The 25,783-nt window shown below is 38.6% G+C and overlaps 2 protein-coding genes across 3 annotated transcripts in view; both read left to right on the top strand.

The window, feature by feature from the left end:
• Positions 1-2,034: 2,034 nt before the first annotated feature.
• ND-24 (NADH dehydrogenase ubiquinone) lies at positions 2,035-7,558 on the top strand. Its single transcript, XM_034975362.2, has 7 exons — positions 2,035-2,192; positions 2,313-2,438; positions 3,486-3,676; positions 4,159-4,306; positions 4,750-4,809; positions 6,496-6,572; positions 7,402-7,558. Exons 1-7 carry the CDS (start codon positions 2,157-2,159, stop codon positions 7,499-7,501), a joined length of 738 nt encoding a protein of 245 aa, XP_034831253.1. The 5' UTR covers positions 2,035-2,156; the 3' UTR covers positions 7,502-7,558.
• Positions 7,559-8,247: 689 nt separating this feature from the next.
• The window catches only part of SPoCk (secretory pathway calcium atpase), a 51,558-nt gene continuing 34,022 nt past the window's right edge, over positions 8,248-25,783 (top strand). The window contains exons 1-3 of one of the 2 annotated variants that reach the window (XM_034975487.2): positions 8,248-8,572; positions 12,951-13,058; positions 20,632-20,797. In XM_034975487.2, coding sequence (XP_034831378.1) covers positions 8,486-8,572; positions 12,951-13,058; positions 20,632-20,797 — 361 coding nt within the window. In that variant the 5' untranslated portion in view covers positions 8,248-8,485. Of the gene's footprint in view, positions 8,573-10,375; positions 10,572-12,950; positions 13,059-20,631; positions 20,798-25,783 lie in introns of those variants that run through there. The other variant, XM_034975486.2, reaches the window with a different exon arrangement.

Below are 25,783 nucleotides of genomic sequence, written 5' to 3'. Positions count from 1 at the left end.
TCTTCCCGCTACCTTCTTCAAGTCGTCAGTCCCACTCTGCGCTTGCTGATACGCGGTTTCCACTCCAGAACACGTCTGCCCCAGCGTCCATCGGTTCTGCGGCAGACGTGGCCTGCCCGCTGCCACTTCAGCTGGCTAATTTGTTGAGCTATGTCGGTCACTCTGGATTTCCTCGTTACGGATTTTCTCCCTCAGAGAGACACCCAACATAGTTTTACTAATTACCAATTACATCAAACATATTTAATATTATGAATAATGTACAAATTAAATTGTCATCATCAATCATCATCTCTCTACACGTCGCCTGCCCACTAAGCACGGGTTTCCTCTCTGAATGAGAAGGAGATAGGCAGCGTAGGGCGCCGCCCGGCTAGCTGGAGCGATGAAATGGCATCGACTACTTAGGTTAAAACAGGCCTATGCCCAGCAATGTATGTATGCATTGACTGTTGACGATAACTAATTAATCAGTAACTGAATAGGCCAGTACAACGCTCTACAAAGCCAAAATGTCATTCTAAAGGCCGATGTATATTACTTTCTGCCGCGTACTGTACACAACTCGTTCCTATAATAACTAAGGAAGATTGGTCAAAGCTGCGCTTTCCGTTGTGAGATCGCCATTCCTGCACCTTAGGCACACGAGTAAATATATAGACCTACTCGTGTGCCTTAGGATCCCAACGTGTAATGTTTAGCTTCGCAAACCTTTGGGCTATGTCGGTTAGGTACTGTGGTTCTTCTGCGGATCAATTCAGTACGTCTAAGTGCTTAGTAGAACTAGGTAGGTAGTCGGAACATTACTTCACTACTAACTACGAGTGCGAGTGCGGCAGTTGCCATAACAACCATTTCGTTGTTTTGCCAATTCTGTCTATTCATTTGACTCGTTTTCCATTTTTAGCGGAACCAGGCATAGGCGAGCGCATTCAGAAATACCTTTTATATCCACCGGGTTAACGTTTAGAAGCGAAAGTCAATAGCGCTTTATTAAGAGACCTCACGTTATGGTTCCTTTTTTAAAAAGAAAGTTTTTTATTGGTTCTACTTGTGCCAGGTTGGTTTGAAAAAAAAAACTTATATGCATGAATGCTATTAGGCTGTATTGCGCATACCCTGTGCTGTGCGTTGTTTTGAGATTTCATAAAAATATAAAATCCAGACTCATATTGTAGGTACCTAGTAGTTCTTTTTTTAAAAAAAAGCTCACTCAAAAAGTTTTCGAATAAATTTTTGCAGAGCTAAAGCCTCGTACATCTCGAAATATCGCTGATTTTGTACCTGTGTAGTAGATCAATAATTCGTACCTATTATCGATCTATATCCATACTAATATTTTAATTGCGAAAGTGTGTCTGTCTGTCTGTTAGCTTTTCCCGGCCCATCACTTTAACATTGGATAAAGATAGCTTGCGTCCAGCGGACGACCGGAAAATTCCTGAAGAGTTACATCAGGGGATTTTAGCGGACAAAGCCGAGGGCATCATCTAGTAATAAACATTTGGTAGTACAAAGTGAGGGGTGACGGTTGAGACATCTACACGGCCGCGGATTGGTTCGTTCAGAGAATCTTTCGTTTCACGGACTGTTACGTAAAAGCACAAAATATGTAGAAGCAATAACCATACGCATACACATCTCAACCACTGTCGCCCATAGGTATATTTTCGTGAAAGAACTAGTCTTATGTTGAGACACCGTCTGGTGCCGGCGGCTTTGTAATTTTACGTATAGCCCCCGGCTTCATTAGCATCAGTATTGTAATGTAAGAACAAGTGCAGCCGCAAATGCCAAACTATGATAATTTGTTATTTAAAAACTGCAGGCGTTTTTAATTTTAATTAAATTAAATCTATAGATGAACATTATAAAGTTGTCTAGAAGTAAGCAGTTATAAAAATAAACTTAAAATCCTCGGAACAATTAGACACAATCAATAGTTGGCCTCTTGTTGGTCTCGTTAAAAATAACCGGAAAAATAAAACTGCCTAAACCTCAAACGATATGTTGACAGATTTCCGAACGTTAACGAAACGTCATCGTAGTGCTAAATTACTAAACGAATGCTTGAACTTCAAAAAAGAAAATCGAGTAGGTAGAGGTAGTGCCAGTGTAGTGTTTCGCATAAAATAATATTGAATTAAACAATAACCATGCTATCCAGCCTCAGGACTGGAGCTCAAGGTTTGGTACGTTTAACCTGAAAGCCTCAAAATGTATCAACTTCCAAATCTTATTAAATTGCGTTACATAATAACAAAGTGACAGATCGAAATCGAAAAGTGAAGTTGAATTTGTGATTTTTTCAGTGGAGAGTGTCCTCTAGGGCTCTTCAGACCACTGCAAACCTTCAGCATGATAGCCTGTTTGTGCACCGAGACACACCAGAAGACAACCCTAGTATACCGTTCGAATTTACGGCCGAAAATAAAAAGGTATTTTTGACAGTAGTTTGTTTTGAATATAACTTCCTCTCTTCTCTTTTTAAACTCAATATCAGCCACTTTGAATTTAGAACTTAGCAAGTGCATATTTACTACAAATTAATTTTAATTTGAGTTACTTAATTTTTCTTAAATACGATGAACCTAACCTCTAACTTTAACCAGCCCATATCTTCAAGTCTTAAATCTTCTTTCAACAAAATGTCTACAATCAGTTGTTTAATATTTAAGAAGCTCTAAAACACATTTGTGGCAGTTCCTAAGTCCTAAATTATAAAGTGTGTTTGATAAATCTAACCAGCAGGGCGATTGTCTAAAACCTGCATCAATCATTATTACAATCTCAATTGTTCCGATTGGCATTACAATCTCAACTGTCAAACAACCGCAGTAGGGCCACTGGGGCCCTACCACCGTTGTTTGACAGCTATAATGTCACGATCGCAATCATCTCTGATTGGTTAATGCTCGCTCACTATTGGCCACAATGCATTGTTGCAACAAGAATCGCACAAATTCAGCCAATCAGAACAATTGAGATTGTAATAATGATTGATGCAGGTTTTAGACAATCACCCTACTGGATACCTAACTGACATCGCTAGTCCAGTCTATCCTCTCTTAACTGGTTGGCCACCAAATTCCAGTTCATTCCACTTGCTGTACGACAGTGGAAGGAACTTATCTAGACATCCAGACATACTGTTCTTACACTCTGAGCATGAAAAAGTAGACAAACAAACCAGTCCTACACAACATCCTTGCTGTCACACCTAACTTCACTCTACCAAATAGATTGATAATTATGGCACAAGTAGAAGATTAGTGTTGTTTTTCCTGCCCTTATCCTACCCTCATTCTATGTGTGTGCACAACATATTATGTTCCACTCCTTTCTATAAGTTGTCATCATACTATCCACTCCTTTTTATATCCTTTTTCATAAAATCCATCCATCTCTCTACACCTGCATCCTCTCGCATGTATTAACATAAAACAAAGTGTTGTCTACTAATTAAAATTGTGTATAATTTCCAGCGTGCAGATGCCCTCCTAAACATATACCCCGAAGGTCACAAGAGGGGGGCAATGATTCCACTATTGGACCTGGCTCAGCGTCAGAACGGAGGCTGGCTTCCTATCTCAGCCATGCATACAGTGGCTGACATGCTCAACCTGCCAAGGATGAGGGTGTATGAAGTTGCTACTTTTTATACCATGTTCATCAGGTAAGACTAAAAAATTTGGCTGTCGTGAAAAATAAGTCAGCTATGCTTAACAACAGTAGCTCATCATCATCATCAGCCTGTGGATGTCCACTGTTGGACATAGGCCTTCCCTAAAGGTCGCCACCTCACCTGGTCCTCAGCCTTATTAGAACGTGATATACTTGTATGTAAACTCATTACATCTAAAGTGAAGAGAGAATAAAATAGCGTTCTATATTTGTAAGTCTGTCACTTATGAGTTGTCGTTATCGTTGGAAAAAGTAATGTCTTTCTGTTAAAATAATAAATTATATTTTATGTATTTATCAAGATTGAATTTATTGGGCAATCCACCTCCTGATCATAAATAGGTTATGGGCCTTCACATTTAAAACTAGAAGCTCTGAAAATTCAATCTTGATAAATGTGTTGTTGTGTCTGTGTTGTGTACGTGTTTCCTCAGTATCATCAAATTAGAAATATTTGGTATTTGTTAATTCCAGACGACCAATCGGCAAATACCATCTACAAGTATGCACCACAACACCGTGCTGGTTGCGAGGATCCGACACTGTGCTGAAGACCTTAACTGAAGCCACCAACTGCCAAGTTGGCGGGAACAGTCCTTGTGGAAAATTCTCCGTTTCTGAGGTTAGTTGAGCTGTTAAACTATTATAATCTATACATATAAAAAGATAAACTGACTGTCATATCAATTGGGTATTTGCCTACTTTTGAATTTGATAAATGTTATTACTTTATTATAAACTAGGATAAAAATAATGATGTACCTACACTGAAAAAAATATTAAAATCCAACAAAGATTTACAAAGTTACAGGTTTTTTAATTTTGGAGTGGGGGAGAGGGTCTTCTATCCCTTTTTCGCAAAACGAAAATTTGTATGAAACCGCACGAAGCTACTATGGCATTAGTATTTTATAGTATATTTTTATTGTTTGTGCTTATTGAAGGCGGTTTTTATTTTTTTTTAATTTTTTTTTGTGTAATGTAGACCCGCACTTCGAAAAAAATTTCTGGCAAGGCAACTACTTTTTTTTAAATATAGTAAGAAATCGTTGTTTCTATTTTCAGGTGGAGTGTTTGGGCGCCTGTGTGAATGCTCCGATGCTTCAAGTCAATGACGACTACTATGTGAGCTGTTTTTACTTGACTTAAATCTAAACTAAATCTAAAACCTCATTAATTTCACATCAGCAAAGCATTGTATAGTCCGCGCCAATTAAATAGTCGTTCTTGAAGTTAACTGCAAGACGCGTCGTCAGAGGGAGCGGAGCACACCAGCCCGCGTGCTGTGCCGCACCCCGCGTTCGTCATCTGCATTAGTGTGAGTACTACAACCGTACACAGTACACGAGCGCGTGAAACAATACCTGCGTGAGCTCGCACTATCTGTAGAAAAAGTTAACGAAAACGGTTCCCACATTTCAGAAATATTAACCATAAAAAATGACAATATTATTATGAGGTTAGGTTCAGCTAGAAAGTAAAAAAATAGTCTTTATAGGCTTAATAAAACAGTCAGTTTCAGATTTTTAATCCTAAAACATCAAGTCATAAAACTTATTGAAAAATTATGTTTTTATTTTAGCTTTAATAAAAATAAAAAAATTAAGGTACAATGCTTCTTGTGAGAGTACTGTCCATGGGTATACTCCTTTAACAAGTCGTGTCCAACCAAGTGTTAGTGTTTAAAAGCAGAGGCGGATTAAATGTCGAGAGCGCCCTAAGCAATAGGCGCCCCTCTAGCAGCCATATAAAAAAAATTATGTCTATGTAATATGAATTAAATTATGTCTATGTATGATTAAATTATGTCTGTCTATGAGATGGCAATCGGGGTATGAGGCGGGGAGACGCCCTGCACACCCGAAACGACGCAGATTCGCTAATTCAACTCTACATGATCGCCCCTTTGTAATCTCGCGCCCCTAGGCACGTGCCTAGTTTGCCTTAGGGCAAAGATAATATATTAAACAAGTACAGATCGCTCACTCTCTATTTAAAATTGTAACTAGTTCAAGACTATTACTAGATGGCGTCACTTGGTTCGTATGAAATATATTTTTTATGGATTTGACGAAATATCATATTTTACTTGTCTGGTTCATCAAATTTATTTATATTTAGTAACAAAATACAAAATTTTCACAACATCACCATCGGAAAAAGCTAATTCTTAATTTTAATTATTGACTCATTGAACTTTACGATATCCATAGCATTTTGCTTTGGATAGCTGAAGTAGTATTACAAAATTCCAGTAGATGGCGTAACAAAATGACTTGTTACTTGAAAATAAAATTATTATTTTGCCTTTGGATTGGTGACGGTTGAATTTGACGGTGTATTACAATTTTCTGAGTGCTTTTATTTCTTTTCCCTATTTCGTTTGTGAATTGTTTCTGCTATATGAACTCCGAAATTCTGCTAACCCGATTACTTGTGCTTGCTCCTGGATTTTTGATGATGCCAAACTGCTGACCTACGCTTGATACCGGACCCTTTGATGATTGCCTGTGATTTTGGATTTCGTTTATTATTTGAGTAAAATTTGAGTTGGCTCTAAATAAAATTGAGTTTCATCAGCTGTTCGATAGATGGCACTAAATAAATTCGATAACTCACATTTTAGCTTGCACAATAATGCCATCACACTATAAGGAGTTGACCTACAAGGTACCGGCGACTTAAAGGAGTTTTACGCAAGCTTTAAATGAATGTATGACGTTAGCGATCTTACTTGTATATATTATCTTTGCTTAGGGATAATCCGCCTCTGTTTAAAAGTAGTAAAAAACCTTTTTTGCTTATTTTCAGGAAGACCTGACAGTTGAGGACACGAAAGAAATCATTGAGAAACTAAAGAGAGACGAGAAACCGAAACCTGGACCTAGGTACATATCAAGTATCAACCCTTACATAAATTATTATAATACCAGATGATGCCCGCGACTTCGTCTGCGTGGATTAGGTTTTTAAATCCCGTGGGAACTCTTAGATTTTCCGGGATCAATAATGTCCTTACCCAGGATGCAAGCTATCTCTGTACCAAGTTTTGTTGAATATCGGTTAAACAGGTGGGCCATGAAAGGCTAGCAGACAGACACACTTTCGCATTTATATTCTACTAGATGATGCCGGCGACTTCGTCCGCGTGGATTTCGGTTTTTAAAAATCCTGTGGGAAATCTTTGATTTTCTGGGATTAAAAGTAGCATATGACCTTCTCCGGGACGCAAGCTATCTCTGTACCAAGTTTTATTGAAATCAATTCAGACAGACAAGCAGACACACTTTCGCATTTATATTATAGGTACGGACAAGTTTTATTGAAATCGGTTAAACGGATGGGCTGTGAAAAGCTAGCAGACAGACAGACAGACTGACAGAGCCACTGCTCTAAAACCACAAAATTTTCACCATGTTTAAGATTCTAATATACAACAGAATTAGCAACAATTTCTTTTAATATGCGGTGGCGTTGATCTAAATAGTTTATACTAGCTTACGCCCGCGACTTCGTCCGCGTGGACTACACCAAACCCCTATTTCACCTCCTTAGGGGTTGAATTTTCAAAAATCCTTTCTTAGCGGATGCCTATGTCATAATAGCTATCTGCATGCCAAATTTCTGCCCGATCCGTCCAGTAGTTTGAGCTGTGCGTTGATAGATCAGTCAGTCAGTCACCTTTTTTTTATAATATATATTTAGATTTTGTCTTAGGAACGGCAGATTCGCCGCTGAGCCTCTGGGAGGGCTGACGTCTCTGACGGAGGAGCCGACCGGGCCTGGATACGGCCTCCAAGACGCGCTCAAAGCGTAGACCGATTTGTGTGATGTAATTATAGGAATATTTAAATAAAATCATGTATAGAACTGATTTGTTAGTTTTTTTTATTTCTACAGGCTTTTAAACTAAATGTTAATTCGTCCAAGCTAAACGCACATTAATTGTGTTTTATTGTAAGTTGCGTTGGGTGCAAGCAAATGTGCGTTTGTCTTAAAACTATGGGTGCATTCAAATCAGCCGCGCGACTTGCATATTGGAGATAGAATATATAGGATACGTTTTTTATATCTCGAAAAAACAAAGAATTTTAAACATGCTTTACCAATCATTATATTGTGCGTATATGCAATATATAGATATTGATATGATGTATTGGTAAAGCATGTTTAAAATTCTTTGTTTTTTCGAGTTATAAAAAACGTATCCTATATATTCTATCTCCAATATGCAAGCTATGTTACAAAAATATATTACAAATTTCATTAAGATCAGTTCAGCGGTGAAAAGGAAAAGGCAACAGTCAATTTCGCATACTTAGTCCTATCCCTGAAATAGGTAATTAATCAGTAATTAAGTTATTTACGGTATTTATACCTCTAATGATGTATGCAATTAAGTAATAAATTGAATATCAACTTATTGAATTAGAAAATTACATTCAAAAGCATTTGCGTAAGGCCAAACGAAATGATAAGGCATATCGCCCACAATACTTACATTATGTTTAGATAACACGAACGTAAAACACGGTTTAGTCACGATTTATACACGAGTGTCAGTAGATATGTAGTACCTACCTTAGTTGGAACCTATAATAAATATTTTATGTTGGATACGTCATACGACACGTTAAAAATTGATTTAAATTCATTTCAAGTACAATTCGTGAACAAACTAGTAAAGTACTTACCAGAAAAAATGAAGTGTTAGGTATTATATAAATTATGTGCAAACGTTGCAAAATAGTGTAGGTTGTTAAAGTGCCATTTGTATGAGTGAGACACGCGATGTGTTCAAATGTTTCGTCGTAGCAGAAACGATAAAGATGGATATAGGGAATACACGAAAATTCAACTGTGGGAGGATGAACCGGTTAACTGGGATGTAAGTATTTAAATTAAATAATATAAAAATTTATTATCGCGGGGGCTATGTACTGTGTGGGTGTGCGAGTCATCTCCACCCCGAATGTCATCAAAAACTGTCGCGTACTATTATACCAAGGTATTTCAAATATTGACAAAAAGCGCGCCTTTTTTACAAAGGATTTCGAATGTTCCATTTAATAAAATAAATAAAGAAATAGTCATTTGTTCAGGTAATTTGAACCCATTTAAAACATAAATCTAAATGCAATTGATGTATAATTGTTTAAAACAATGAAATGAAAATAATAAAATAAATTGAATATTTAATGAAAACTTAAATGAAAAAAAAATACAAATAAAATAAATAAATTATAAATTTATTTTATTGAGGACCTTACAGAAACAAAACAAGAATTTAAGTCGCACGCAAATACCTAACTAGTTAGTTACTCATTTTTCAAAATTTAATATTTGCTTAAAACCTATCATTTCAAAATTATTAACTTGAACGATAACTACTACTACTATTAGTATATTATATTCTACTCGATAACATGGATGCCACCCTTAAAAGTACACTAGAACAAATTCTAAATTTAACTTTTGATGAGCACTCCTGGAACCAAGCAACTTTACCGGTCAAGTACGGTGGCATCGGCGTGAGGAAAATTTCCAGTGTAGCTCTTCCGGCTTTTCTGTCCTCTGTGCATAGTATAAAAGAGCTTAGCTCTCAAATTCTCAAATCCAATTCATCATTGACCTATGCCACAGAGGCCCTAGAGAGTTGGAAGGTCAGATGTCCCAATGTCGACATCCCGAAGGAACGTACTACACAAAAACTTTGGGATTTGCCATTGGTTCAACTGACACATACGAATTTGGTTCAAAATCTTACAAGTGACAGAGATCGTGCCAGGCTTCTAGCATTATCCGAAAAGGAATCTGGGTATTGGCTGCATGCCTTGCCATCAAAAAATCTCGGCACACTTTTAGATAACGAAAGTTTTCGTGTGGCTCTAGGTCTCAGATTGGGAACACCACTGTGCCATCAGCACAGATGTCCGTGTGGAAAAGAGGTTGATAAATTTGGAATCCACGGACTCTCTTGCCAAAGGAGCTCCGGTAGGCTGTTTAGGCATGGCTCTCTTAACGATACAATTAAAAGAGCTCTTGCCACCATAAATATTCCTGCGCTCATTGAGCCGGCAGGGATTAGTCGGGATGATGGCAAGAGACCTGATGGATTGACGCTGGTTCCCTGGGAACGGGGACGGGCGCTAATGTGGGACGCAACTTGCGTTGACACATTGGCCCCGTGTCATATCAGGAAGACAGCATCAAGACCGGGAGCCGCAGCAGAAACAGCTGAAAACGGCAAGCGGCGCAAGTATGCCTCTCTTATAGAGAGTTACATTTTTGTGCCGTTTGCCGTGGAGACCCTGGGGCCATGGAGTCTTAGTGCTAAAAATTTTTTACGAGACATTTCACCGCGATTAATAGCCTCAACTGGTGACAGAAGGGCTGGCTCATTTTTTGCGCAGCGGATCAGCCTAGCTGTCCAGCGCGGAAATGCAGCCAGTATTCTTGGCACCATTCCACGCGGTCATGATTTATATAGTAATTAGATAAGGCTAGCTTTAAGTTTTATTGTATTAAAAAAAAAAAAAAAAAAAAAAAAAAAAAAAAAAAAAAAAAAAAAAAAAAAAAAAAAAAAAAAAAACTTGAACGCGTAATTTGTTTGATGTTTGACATTTGCGTTTGACATTGATTGTAACGTCATTCTTCTTGGTTGTCAAATTGTCGAGTCAGCTGTCATTTTGTTAGTGAATTCGCGATCTTGCGTGGTTTGTGTTGTCTTTTCGGTGAAATAAAAAATGTCTTTCGAGTCCTAAGCTCCAAGACATTTTTCGTGAAAGATGAGAAGTAGCCCTACACGCAAATATGAGAATTTCTCCGACCACCAAGCAAGAGAGACCGACAAATACTCCTTAGACAGCCAAGACACGGCCAGTCTGGTATGTATTCTATAGTGCATAAGAGTTGTTAAAATTATTGATTTTGTTTGTGTACCATCCAGATGTTATTGATTCATTAAATGCTTTGTGTTAGTCAGTCATTGCTGGTAATTCGGGAGCCATGGTAATTAAAAAATGTCGTTTAATTCATTGTTGTACCAGGCGTTTACGTACGCCTCCCATTGCAGTTCAATGTGGAAGGGAGTGATTTTAGCCTACTACGGTCTATAGATTTTTCTCTCGAATCGTAGTTATAGTTTTGACTTTAGAGTGCACTGTATAAGATTTTTTACGTAAAGAAAAACGTCGATGCAATTTTTATTAGGCCGCCAACACGACTTTGCCTCGTTTGCAATTCTACTTACTTTCACTGCGTGCGACTTATCGGCGAAAGTGTTAAAATAAACAATTTCCTTGTTGGTTAAGACACTAGCGCTCTTTAGGTGCCTTCCTTTAAATTCCAGCAAAAAATTTCCTTCCAGCTGTAAAATGTTTTTGTCAGCCATTTCAGAGCTCTTCGTGACTAAGTGGTGTTAACCTAAATTATCATTCATTAAGCTCTTCACATTATTAAATAGGACATTGCTTGTTTAAGATAAAAGGCTTATTCATGTTATTTATCATTTAACTAAAAGTTTTAGTTTACTCTTAAACCTCACTGTTTGCTAAAATATTCATTACCTATCATACTACCTACTTTATAGATAGATTTAAAAAAAAGTTTTGCAAACCATAATTTGTGACATCAAATGAAAGAGCTTGTTGAGAGGGTGCCAAATATATATTTTTATAATTTTAAAATACATGGTTTTGGAGTTCACTAAGAAAATAGATGAAAATTGACCATTCCCCCTTATCTCTGAAACTAGCTTATGCTCGCGACTTCGTCCGTGTGGACTATAAAAATTTGAAACCCTTACTTTACCCCCTTAGGGGTTGAATTTTCAAAAGTCCTCTCATAGATAATGATGGATGTCTACGTCATAATAGCTATCTGTATGCCAAATTTCAGCCTGATCTGTCCAGTAAGTTGAGTTGTGCGCTGATAGATCAGTCAGTCAGTCAACTTTTCCTTTAATATGTATAGAGGACTATTAGTAGTTTAGGCTTAGGCCTAAACTTTTAAGAAAGAATTTACAAAATAGTTCTTTACTTGTATGTTACGGGGAAATCTATAAGAAGTCTACAGTCTTAAAATGACATGGTAAAACTCAGTCAAGTGAATCTACCACTGGCTCGGAACTCCCAGTGATAGACTCCATTGATTTAAACCGAGCCACAATAGCTCAACAGGTAAAGGAGTGGACTGAAAACCGAAAGGTCGATAGTTCAAACCCCGCCGGTTGCACTATTGTCGTACCTACTCCTAGCACAAGCTTGACGCTTAGTTGGAAAGGGAAAGAGCATTAGTCATTTAACATGGCTAATATTCTTTAAAAAAAAACAGGAATTATATTTTTCACAGGTATTCACAAGTCTCAACTATCTTAATAAGTACTTCTTTTAACTAACTAGAGTAAGCCATACAAATATGTACACTAAGCAATGATAGTTCATTATTAAATGAGTTTATGTAAATAAGGAACAAGCTTGTTACAAGAGGTATTAAATGATGTGTTCATATCAATTGCACACCCTGCTTTGTACCAAATATGTGTAGGTAAATAAATTAACTGATATTCTTAAATTTCTATACTAATATTGAAATGAGGTAAGATTTGTTAAAAGGAACTAATCAACCTGATTCAGATATTTTTACTGATAGATAATTATAACTATTCAATCCCCGAGTGCAATAATCTATGCATTATATCATGCGGATTAAGTCACAGGCAAAAACTAATAATATTATAACTGCGTTAGTGTGTCTGTCTGTCTGTTACCTTTTCACATGTTCAACCTCTGAACCGAACTTGATGCTTCGCACAGCAATAACATACATCTTGAAGATGGCCTTAGGCTACTTTCTATCCCGGAAAGTGATAGAGTTATTTCTTAAAAAAACGAATTTCACGCGAACGAAGTCTCGGGTATCAGCTGGTTTCAAAGAATATTTAGTTTGCCAATATGCACTTGGCCATTAAGGCCTAAACTCTTCTGATTTTATAATTTTTATAGTGTTTTACCTACACTTCAGTCGCTTCAGTATTGAGTGAACATATGTATATATCACAAATTTCGTCACTGACAGTAAGCGGGCTGTAGCTTAGTGGTCAGAGCGTCGGGTGCGATGCCAGGAGAAGCGGGTTCGATTCCTGCCGGTTCGCAATTTTTGTTATGTATTTAAAATTAAACTCTTTCTGATTCCGAGAGGACACCTGGGCTCAGTAGTGGGTCCGCGATGGGTTGAGATTGTTAATGGGTTCTCTATTGTTGCAGCATTCGAACACGGAGGAGGGCGGGCGGCGGGGTGCGGGGGACGCGAGCGCGGGCGCCGGCGACATGTGGATCAGTGCGGTCGAGAGCTCCATCCTCAGCTGGGAGGAGGTTGGTACATTTATACTTCTTCAAACTTATCTGCTCCTGGTAAAGGCAAGTCTCACAGCTTAGGAGTGCAGTACCTTACAGCATCAGGATTGAGGAGTTGAGAGTTGGAGTTCAATGATATTGATAGTATGTATATGCTTAGTACTTACTGTGGCGGTTGCCACAGATGAAACTAGATGGCGCTGTTCAATCGATAACATTTCATGACGTAGTCCCGAACAAATGTACCGCCGACAGTACTCGCACTAACGGACTTTTCTGCAATCTGGACTATATACATATAGAAGTTTCAAGATACAACCGTCGCGTCGGCCCAGCTGGCGCTACCGAGCACAACCAACCGCTCATTGGGAGATCTCCTTTTGGTACGGTCGAGCCTGCACACCGCTCCCGTACACATTACTACCTACAATAATATTTCACTATTCTCAAACCTCACGATTTAGGAGTGATGTACCCAGCATCATCAGGATTGAAGAGTAGGGGCTCTGAGTTCAATGATGTAGTCTATTCTTTGGTACTTGGTAATAATTTCAATGTTTGAACTGCCAGTTTTGATCCAGTCGCTAATAAGCTTTGAACGCCGCAAATAGGATAAATAGGGCAGTTGCGTGACACTAGTGTGACAGGGTAACACTGATGTGACGTGAATCGATGCGGATTTAGGTACTTAGTGAATAGTGGGCGTAAGCAAATTATCTGGGTACTGTTATCACCACTTAGTGCGCTTTCAAAGGAGATCGCCCGTGAACGGGCCCTCTTTTGTGGCGTCGTGTCAAAACTTAAATTAATTTTTTTAAAAATGTGTTATTTTTTTACGACTATGTTTTATAACGACTTTTTTGCACTCTATTATTGAAAATATCCACAATTACAGTTAGAATCGTAAACATGCATTTATTTTGAAGAAGTATTAATTAAATATAACCTCAATATCAGCAATATAAAAAATAAGATTTCTTTATAACCAGGGTGAATAAATAGAAATCGTTTGCAGAATATAAAGAGTTAATTATTTGTCTACAAAATAAAATTAAAACCATGGTGACACAAAAATTATATTAGGGGGGGCCCAAAGCTCCTAAGAAAATGGGCAATCTCTTTTGCCGCTAATTGCCGCGCGGAGGTAGCGTGGCTGCAGCGCTGCGGCCGAACATCGTTCATTGATTTAAATTATTTGGATTAACAAAGCATCGCGGCGGCAGGGCTGCAGCCGTGCTGCCTCCGCGCGGCACTTAACGGCAAATTTGAAGGCACCCTAAAGACATAACGTTAGGTTTTTATGATTTAAAAATCATCAAATGATAGATCTGGAGCAATGGATTGTAGTGATTTTTTGCATCGATAGGTATAGTTAAAGACTTGCAGAGTGATATATGCTACTTTTTATCCCTGAAAATCAAAGATTTCCCACAGGAATTTTAAAAACCTTATCCACGCGGGCGAAACAGCTCGTCACTATCAGTTAGGCATATAAACAAACACGCGTTTCACTGTTCTGTCCCAGATTTGAGTGTAACCCTACATCCAAAAAGAAGGTGCTTCAGTTTTGTTTTGTCTACTGTTGCTAATCGACCTAGATTTTCCGCGATGTTGTCCCATTTCTAGAGAAAATCATCCTGCCAAAAGCAAAAAAAAAGTTTTTTTTGTGTGAACTGGCGACAAAAGGTTTTTCGTTTTTCCTTTAATCAATTATTATTATTATTTATTATTCGGACAAACTTCTCTTAATTTATTTATATGCTAGTTTCTTTGAGTGGTAAATTAAAACTACCCGACTATTCGAAAGCGCTTGTAAAAAGTCTACTTGAATAAAAACATATTCTATTATATTCTAGTGTAAAGTTGTTGTAACTTTCGCATGGCTTTTGAGACCTCAGGACTGTCAAATATCTGTACCTATTAGCTAGAAGAGCTCAAAAAGCTTTTCTCACGACAACACTGCGGCATGCAGAGCCACTTTAGGAGGAGCCACTTTAGTCTAGTATTCTCCGATATGTACGCTAAATAGGTAGGTTCTACAAGATATTGAACTACGAAATTACTTCAGTAGGGCGATTGTCTAAAACCTGCATCAATCATTATTACAATCTCAATTGTTCTGATTGGCTGAATTTGTGCGATTCTTGTTGCAACAATGCATTGTGGCCAATAGTGAGCGAGCATTAACCAATCAGAGATGATTGCGATCGTGACATTGTAGCTGTCAAACAACCGCGGTAGGGCCACGGGTGTTTGACCACTGCCACGTACGAGTTACTACGTAGCATAGTTTAGTAATTTGTTCTATTGACATAAAATTTTCAATTAACACGTTCGTATGAAAGTTTGTTAAATAGTGTCGTAAATACAAACTAAATAATAGTACTATGTAGTAAGTGCGCGTAAGTTTAATTGCTTATTTGGAATAGCAATAGGTTCATTTCATATTTTGTAATTTGACCGTACAAGTTCAAAGCAATCTAGCGGTCGAAAACCTTATTCGAAATCGAGGTCGTTGTCTCGTGTTTGTCTATTGATTTAGTGTAGTAATAATTATATTATTATTATGTGGTGTACAAATAGCTTAGAAAATGTTGAATATTTTATCATCATCATCATCATCGTCAACCGACATACATAGGTCTCTTGTAGGGACTTCTACAGATCTACACGCCACGGTCTCGCGCCGCCTGAATTCCAGGGCCTCTCTGATGTGGCCTTGCCATCTAGTGGAGAGTCTTCCAATGCTGCGCTTTCCGATCTGAGGTCGCCAATCAGCAATCTAGTACCTTGGGAACCCAACATCTATCGATTTTTCGAACTATGTACCTATTTCATAACGTAATATTCTCGTAATTATGTGTAAGTAATTTCTATTAGATCTGTAAAAAAGGATAACATTTGTTGGTACAAACATAATGCAAGGAGATATTTTAATAATTTTGCGAGATGTATGAAATTTCAGGTAGTCCAAGTCCCGACCTTACTTTAATTACTATATACCTATTATCCGAGTTAACACATCGGGATAATCTACTAACTCGATAGGGTGCATATTTTTTAGGGTTCCGTACCTCAAAAGGAAAAACGGAACCCTTATAGGATCACTTTGTTGTCTGTCTGTCTGTCTGTCAAGAAACCTACAGGATACTTCCCGTTGACCTAGAATCATGAAATTTGGCAGGTAGGTAGATCTTATAGCTGACATTTGGGGAAAAATCTGAAAACCGTGAATTTAGGGTTAGATCACACAAAAAAAAATTAAATTGTGGTCATGAACTAATAATTAGTATTTTCAACTTTCGAAGTGAGTGACTATTTCAAGTGGGGTATCATATGAAAGGTCTTCACCTGTACATTCTAAAACAGATTTTATTTATTTTTATGCATCATAGTTTTTGAATTATCGTGCAAAATATCGAAAAATACGACTGTAGTACGGCACCCTCATTGCGCGAGCCTGACTTGCACTTGGCCGGTTTTTTATTTCGTTTCTAACTTTCGAACATTCAATTTTACTCTTCTATCTTGGTCATATTTATGACCAAGATGGAATGTTCGAATGAGTAGGCACTAACAGCTAGCTACACAACTGTTTAGCTGTGACGAGCATCTGCTTGTAGAACAAAAACTCGTTCAATAAAATTAATCAGCTGTCCCAATATTTGCAAGTAATAAATTATCACATATTGTTATACTATGTTTATTCACATTGTATAGACGTAGAATTACAGTCATCTCCATTAATTATTATCATCGTGAAAATTTACGTCTTTTCATTCAGTCAATTGTTCTATCACAATTGGGTATTTGCCTGTGTACAAAATAATTTAGTTCTTAGTGATTATTAAATACTACTCCCATCGGCGGTGTTCCCACTAGATTACAACATGGGGTTATTCAAGGGGTGCGGCCGGACCAACAAATTCCTAAAAGGCCGGCAACGCATCGGCGATTCCTCTGGTGCTGCAAATGTTCATGGGCGGCGGTAATCACTTAACATCAGGTGACTCGCCTGCTCGTTTGCTCGCTATCTCTATTAAAAAAAACAGGGTCTTCCAAAATATGTAAAATCCATGTCCTTTGTTAGTTTTAAGAGTAATAACCATTTTAACTTATCGATTAAACCAAAAAAGCACGTCAAATTATTGTGACGTCACATTTCAGTATTTCATAGTAGCTCGCATACTAAGCGCGCGTTTTGACGTTTGATAAAAAGTTACTGATTTGACTAGTTGTCAAATACCGAATTTCCAAAAAAGATAGGTCTCTGTAGAGACTTCTTCAAGCCATGGTTTTGCGGCGCGAATCTCCTCCCTGCGATTCGTTTGATGTCGTCTTTCCACCTAGTGGGAGGTCTACCAGCTTTGGTAGACCCCCCACTAGGTGGAAACGTTCCTGTGCGAAGTCACGTCTACCGGTTTCTCGAGCCCTGTCCAATTGCTACTTCAGCTTCGCAACTCGTTGAGCTATGTCTGTTACTCTGGTTCTTATATGGATCTCCTCATTTCTGATTAGGTAGACGTAGAGAAACTCCATTCTACTGTAGTAGGTGCATATTTCGTCATGCAATAAACGGGGCATTTTGTGTCCTGTTTATTAATACCAATCAGGTTATTTACTGTATTTATGTTTGTAGGTAGGAATTTGCCGATGAACCAGTTTGGTGGCATATTATAATAATTATTTATTATTTATCGTCGCTCTTTTTATTTATAAATATTAATTAGTCAGTTTCACCTTTACATTTTGCTGTAGGGTAAAGGGAAATTTCCAAGTAAAAGTGTCTAAATCAATAAATATCACTTGTTTTAACGGTGAAGGAAAACATCGTGTGGAAACCGGCATGGCTAAGAGTTTCCCATAATGTTCTCAAAGGTGTGTGAAATCTGCCAATCCGCACTTGACCAGCGTGGATTATGGCCTTAAGTCTAAACCCTTCTCATTCGGAGAGGAGACCTTCTCAGTAGTAGGCCGGTGCGGTGATAGGTTGAGATGATAAGTTATCTAAAATTATTTTCAAGTATAATTTCACGGCTGAACCACTGAACTGACCTCAGTGTTTCATATGTGCAGAGATGGTTTGCGTTCCGGAGGATTGATATGGTTAGATTATTTTTGTCGTGTGAAATCTGTCACTACACACTTGGCCAGCATGCTGGACTATAGTGTGGCGGTTGCCACAATAGAAACTAGATGGCGCTGTTCAATCGATGACATAGTCCCGAACAAATGTACCGCCTACAGTACTCGCACTAACAGAGTGTTCTGCAATCTGGACTATATATAGAAGTTTCAAGATACAACCGTCGGCCCAGCTGGCGCTACCGAGCACAACCAACCGCTCGGTGGGAGATCTCCCCTTTGGTACGGTCGAGCCTGCACACCGCTCTCGTACAATAGCATGAACCTTCCTATTTTGAGAGGAGAGCCGTGGTATTGGGCCGGGTGGCGATGGCGGTTGACATAATGATAATGACTATTTTCGTCACCCATGTTGACACCATAGATTTATAAATACTCGTTGACACTTACAAATTACTACTTGTTATTTAAATTAGAATATCTCTGTGAGTTAACTGAGACGTAAAATACTTACAGCAGATTAATTTTAATATAGAGCTCAGCTATTACGAGTAGGTATAATACAAATCTCAGACAGACAGACATTTCAGACAATACAGATCATTCGACACAATAGCTAAGCTCTGACGCTTAGCGCATCTCATTAATTCAGATTTCAGACTCGACATTAACACTAACGCCCGTCCTCTCAATATTACACAAGGGTTCAGAAATATAACAGGGTTATTATTTTTATTTCTATAACTGAAAACTTTAAAATAAGTTGATGTTGACAGAGATAATCTATACCTGTCCTATATATAAAATTCAAAGTCCTGACTGACTGACTGATATATCAACGCACAGCCTAAACCACTGGTCCTAGAGATATGCAATTTGGAGGGTATCTTCTTTGTAAAGAGTAGGCATCCACTAAAAAAGGATTTTCCGAAATTCTACCCCTAAGTGGGTTAAATGGGGGTTTGAAATTTATGTAGTCCACGTGGACGAAGTCGCGAGCATAAGCTAGTATATATTATGTAGAGAGCGTTTTCTTTTAAAATTCATAATTAAGGGTCCATGAATATGATATGTGTTCATTTGAAGCTTGTGTGTCTGCTAGAAGTTACCTTAGAATTTTGATGAATTTTGATGAGCGAGTGACAAAATTAAGAAGCTTTGACGTACAACAGGTTCAAATTGATTAATTCGGGAATATACCTAGTCATATTATGACCTCTTGGGCACTGAAAATTCAGGATTTAGGTTCATCCACAACGAAGTTTCAGGGGGGTCAAAAATGTCCTGAATGGCTCGGAGAAAGGGATGGTACAGCTGTGCTCGTCTTGGCGGTGGCATTGTCGTGCCGCCAGTTGCAGGAAGTATAGGCCCATGTAACTGAAAAAGATAAATTGTTTACATGCATACTCTCATGTACATACTCCGACAAAAACACTGTCTACATCAGCTACAAAAACACAAGTTGAACTGTTTTATATGATTAGGTACTAGTAGCGAACTTCGTACCGCCTAACAGTCGATTCTTTTTCAGGATTTTTTTTAATTTTTCTCTCCGTAAGAACCATCCCCGTACTTCAAGGAATATTATAAAAAAAGAATTAGCGAAATCGGTTCAGCTGTTCTCAAGATTTGCGATCAGCAACACATTCAGCGATTAATATATAGCTCATTTTTATATAAGTATATAGAAGATGTTCACGATATTACGGTATTATATTGCAAAAATTCTTTACCTACCGGGATGGTTTCCAGGCCAAGTCAGGTTTGATTTGCCGTTAAACGAATTCTGGTATTTTTGGTTCGATTGAAAGTCCGAGGCGCCAAAAAGGTCGTCAAATATTATCATTTAATGCTGTTGATGTAAAGCGATTGAGATCCTTTTTCCTCCTTTTGCTTTTGCATACAAAGTACATAAATACTAAAGACTGTGCCAAAATGGTCACCTTGCTGCAAGGTAACAAAATTAAGGAAAATTCCTTTTTAGTTTTCGTTATTAACAATGAAGTCGAGAGTATAGAAATAAGTAGGTACCATACCTAACTGCTATTTGCGTCATCCCTGCACGCGATGGTTGCACATAAATATTATGTATTAGATTACGAATAACACAGGATGTTTTGCTTCTGAATTTTGTCCATTACCCGTTCCAAATATTAATAAAATGATTGTTAAATGGTAGGTGCTTTCATGGCTGCATGGTTATGGAAGATACATTAAGAACGAGGTGTTCTCAATGCTTCTATCGTACGACAGAAGGTACCAGTTTTTAACGCAAAGCGTTTTAGCATTCAAGTACAATGTCGCATAGAATCCGATTAGGGGTACGGGTGTAATAACTGATCTACTGAGACTCCGTAGGGAGCCGCTGGATTCAGGCGGTGCAAGACCGTGGCGTGTGGAAGTCCTTACAAGAGAGTCTGAGACTAAAGTAAACTCAGTAATACGGTACTGGACAAAAAAACAGATCCACTGAGATCAACTGATACATACATTTTTTCTGTCGTAGGTGGCGGAACGTCTTCAAGTAGACGTGCGTCGGGGATTATCATGGCGCGAAGCAAACGACCGGATGAACTTCGTGGGACCAAACGAGTTCCAAGTCAAGGAAGAGGAACCGTTGTGGAAGAAGTATATCGAGCAGTTCCAGAACCCGCTCATACTTCTGTTGCTTGGTAAGTTAATGTCACTGCTTAGTAGCAGATCTTTCAAACATCATTGTGAGTAAAAGTGGACTGCTTAAGCGTTGTGGGACCCAACCAGCTCCAACTCAAGGAAGAAGAACCGCTGTGGAAGAAGTATATCGAGCAGTTCAAAAATCCGCTCATACTCTGGTCGCTTGGTAAGTTCATGTTACTGCTACTAAGAATCTTTCAAACGTCGTTGGTTAAAAATGAATGAATTCCAAATCAAAGAATAGGAACCGTTGTAAAAGAAGTAAGTTTATTGAGTAGTTCTAGAACCCGCTCATGCTTCTGTTGCTTGGTATTATCATGTTACTTCTAATAAGGATCTTTCAAACATAGTCGTGGGTTAAAAATGAATGCTTAAACTTAGTGGGAGTCAATGAATTCCAAGTCAAAGAATAGGAACCGTTGTAAAAGAAGTATATTGAGTAGTTCTAGAACCCGCTCATGCTTCTGTTGCTTGGTATTATCATGTTACTTCTAATAAGGATCTTTCAAACATATTCGTGGGTTAAAAATTAGTGCTTTAACTTAGTGGGAGTCAATGAGTTCTAAGTTAAGGAAGAGAAACTGTTGAGGAAGAAGGACATAATCTACTCATACGCTTGTTGCTTGGTAAGTTGAAAGTTTAAAAAAAAAGAGTTGATTAATATGATCGGAATCCAACGCAGGACTTTCCACTTAAAATACCACAGGACGCACTACGAGAGATCGTCGGTAGACGACGTTTATTTATTCAGATACAAGTTAGCCCTTGACTGCAATCTCATCTGGAAGCGGGCTAACCTCTGGAAGGGGTATGGCAGTTTTTACTAAACCCATACCCCTTTGGATTTTACTTTTACTTTTTCCACAGTTTATGTAAATAAACTGTAATATTAGTTCTAAAGTTCCAAGTTATTAACCAAAATTACACATAAATTACACGGTCTAGCTAGGTTTACACCCGAAATGGCTTGCTGATGTCGCTTGCAAATATCTTAAATCACGAGTTTTAAATATGGTTCAACTAGTATAAGTACCTACCTACCTATAAAAACTAGGAAAAATTAGCACCAAATTACCTATGTACGTGCATTTACGTGCAAAACCACACATTGGGCACGTCCGATATTCGAGAACGAATAAATTACACAGATCTTTAACTACAGCATTCATACCTAGTTTTCTCCCAGAAATCCTACGGGATTTTTGCAGTCACTTGAATCGGATACGAAGCCGGGGGCATAAGCTAGATAGGTTAGGATAGGATACATTTGTCCCAAACAATCAAAGACTTTTCCAAATTCTGCAACCGCAAACGCATATAAACAATACTTAAAAAAAAAAAGAATATTAGTCAAGTTTACCATGCTTACTAATATTTCCGTTTCCCCTCCAATTAAACGTAAAGCTTATGCTTGAAGTAGGTTCGACAATAGTGCAACGGGTGGGGTTTGAACCGGCGACCTCTCTGATAGCAGTCCGCTCCTTTAACTGTTGTGCTATCGAGGCTCTTATTAGAATTATTAAACTAGAATATTAGACTAAGTATAAGACTACAGAGGAATGTGCAGTGCTCAGACAAGCCGCCAAGCGCTTACGAGCACGAAGAAACCAATATTGTAAGTGTTTTTTCTTTTTGTGTGGATAAATAAATAAATAAATAAATAAATTACTTCAGTTTTTTTATCAAACTTTAAGGCACTGCAGTCTGCACCGATTTTATGTTAATGCATGACCGTTATACCTAGAGTCCGCAACAGGTTGAGATGGCAATCGGGGTATGAGGCGGGGGGACGCCCTGATGCCCACTCGCACGTCACCCGCGCTCGCCTGCACTGGGTTGGCGCGGGGCTGCGCGGGTGTGCGGGGCATTCTAGTCTAGCGCTTGCCTGCAATCAGAAGTAATGATACAGCCAATATGGACAGACGGATGAACATTCTCAAAGGGTATCTAAGTAATCTAAGCCTATAAGATAAGCCTCAATAGCTCAACCGGTAAAGGCTATTGGACTGAAAACCGAAAGGTCGACGGTTCAAACCCCGCCCGTTGCACTATTGTCGTACCTACTCCTAGCACAAGCCTGACGCTTAGTTGGAGAGGAAAAGGGAATATTAGTCATTTAACATTCTTTTAAAAAATTAAAAAAAAAACATTACTTACCATTTAAGATCGTTATCAACTACAAACCTGTTATAGATATAATTATCTACACAAACGATGTGTAATACCTATGACTTTCTTTATCGATGGATATCAATTAATTCGTTTAAAATCAGGTCTCCAATAAAAAGTACTCGAGATAATTATAATATGGAGTAGGTAGGTATAGTACGCAACAGGCACGCAGTCGATATGGAAATCAGGGAGAGAACGCCGCGCACACCCGCACAGTCGCCGCGCTAACCAGCAGGGCCATTGTCTAAAACCTGCATCAATCATTATTACAATCTCAATTGTTCTGATTGGCTGAATTTGTGCGATTCTTGTTGGAACAATGCATTGTGGCCAATAGTGAGCGAGCATTAACCAATCAGAGATGATTGCGATCGTGACATTGTAGCTGTCAAACAACCGCGGTAGAGCCACCGGTGCGGACGAGCGCGGGTGACGTGCGGGTGTGCGGGGCGTCCCCCCGCCTCATATCCTGCCGCACACTATAGGTACTTTGTCTAAGTAGGTACCATACGTACTACTTACGTATTCAAGTATCCATTTCCTGGCATGTAATGGATAATGCATTAGTGATAATTGCAGCTCTCGCGTTTGCTCTCCGGCGCGACAAACGGGCTTAATTTAGTTGCGTTAATGGAATTAAACTTTAATGGATTTTCCGTTTGGGAACGCTGTTTACACGAGCTTTGTTTGACTTGGCGAAATGGATATCTTCCGGGCAAATATACATTGTATAAAACAGCTGCCTATCGGACCATCTTTGTTGGTCTTCGTACATTACGCAGACTAAAGTCATCTCTCTCTCTCCTGGTGGTCCTGGCAAACTGCCCTCGAATGGCTTATCTGTTTCCATCGGCTTCTGTCGGTGGCCATTTTTACAATGTGATGAAATCCACACCTGGTGGTGTGTGTGTGGTGTGATAAAGTCATCTAGTCTAAATATATAAAAGGAAAAGGTGACTGACTGACTGATCTATCAACGCACAGCTGAAACTACTGGAACGATTGAGCTGATATTTGGCGTGCAGATAGCTATTATGACGTCGCGTAGACTAGGCATCTGCTAAGAAAGGATTTTTAAAAATTCAACCCCTACGGGGTAGGAGTTCGAAATTTTTGTAGTCCACGCGGACGAAGTCGCGAGCATAAGCTAGTTTAACAACAACTGAGTTTGTTGTGGGTTCTTCTCTGACCTGGGCGCGTTTGGAACCCTCGTAGCTTTAGTTTTAAGTTCGCGTAAAAATTATCACCACAATAATATCATCACCTTACAAATGCAAACCGACTATCAAAAAGCGTAATTTTTTTTACCTACTTTGAATAAACGTTTTGACTTTGACTTTGACAATTTGCTTGGTCTGCTAAACACAACTCCGCTTATCTCCGCTCTGGTGGATACCGGGTCTGATGCCGACTCCACTCTAACTCAACTAACAGTAAAGCATAGAAATGGAAAAAAGGAGAAAGAGAATTTCCACGGGTCTAAAGAGAAAGATAACTGCCAGCTCGAAATGGTGACCTTACCTATCGTATGAAATCAGCCTATACTTAGTATAGGTACAAGGTACCTGCCTATCATACCTAATGCAGACCTACTTTATTTTAAACAAAGATCTTGTATTTTATAAACAACAAATTCCTAAAAGGCCAGCAACGCATCGGCGGTTCCTCTGGTACTGTAAATGTTCATGGGCGGCGGTAATCACTTAACATCAGGTGACCCGCCTGCTCGTTTGTTCGCTATCTCTATTTAAAAAAAAAACAGTTTAGTCCACAGTGCTTATAGAGCATCGATATAAATGACAAGATATGCCCAAGCGAACAAAATTTTTCACGGTTTTGGAACCAAATAAATCAGCGCCACCTCTTAAACTATACTAATGAACGACCCGTTTGAAATCCAGACGTCACTGAGGTTGCATTGGTGCATTTTGTTTGTTTAATGGCCCTGTCGAAGTAATATATTATTTATTATTATTATTATTTATTTATTTATTATTTAATTAGAACGGCCATAAAGCCAATTACACTAATTAAACTACGAGTAAAAACTAACATAAACATACTTACAAAAATTGTTAAAATTATAAATTTTAAAAAGCAAAATTATAAATATATAAGTCAATGTTATACAGCCATTATTATTAGATACGCTTACCTACTAACTAACTAACTAACTAGAAGGCAACTTTGTAAATATACAAAAACATCCGCCATTTTCCAACAACAGTCTATTGATATTAATTAGTTAATTACCTACCTAGATACTGCAGCTGCCCGCTATTTATGTAAATAATTTATTTGACGAACCCCCTGGCGCAGTGGTAAGCGCTGTGGTCTTATTAGTGGAAGGTCCCGGGCTCGATTCCTGGCAGGGATTTGGAATTTCATAATTCCTATATGTCTGGTCTGATCTGGTGGGAGGCTTCGGCCGTGGCTAGATACCACCCAACCGCCAAGGCGTTCCGGTACGATGCCGTGTAGAAACCAAAGGGACATGGGTTTATTAAAAACTGCCATATCCCTTCCAAGTTACCCCGCATCATCATTCATCACTTACCACCAGGTGAGATTGCAGTGAGTGACAAGAGCTAACTTGTATCTGAATAAAAATAAAAAAAAACCTAGAGAGACTGCTAAAAAATATGGAAAATGGAAACTTATATAAATGTTGAGCGCTGTGGTCTTATTAGTGGGAGGTCCAGGGTTCGATTCCTGGCAGGGGTTTGGAATTTTATAATTTGTAAATTTCTGGTCTGGTCTGGTGGGAGGCTTCGGCCGTGGCTACCACCCTACTGGCAAAGCCGTGCCGCCAA

Source organism: Maniola hyperantus, chromosome 14, assembly GCF_902806685.2.
Source record: "Maniola hyperantus chromosome 14, iAphHyp1.2, whole genome shotgun sequence".
In the NCBI taxonomy this organism is placed as follows: domain Eukaryota; kingdom Metazoa; phylum Arthropoda; class Insecta; order Lepidoptera; family Nymphalidae; genus Maniola; species Maniola hyperantus.
This window is presented reverse-complemented; position numbering and strand designations above follow the sequence as displayed.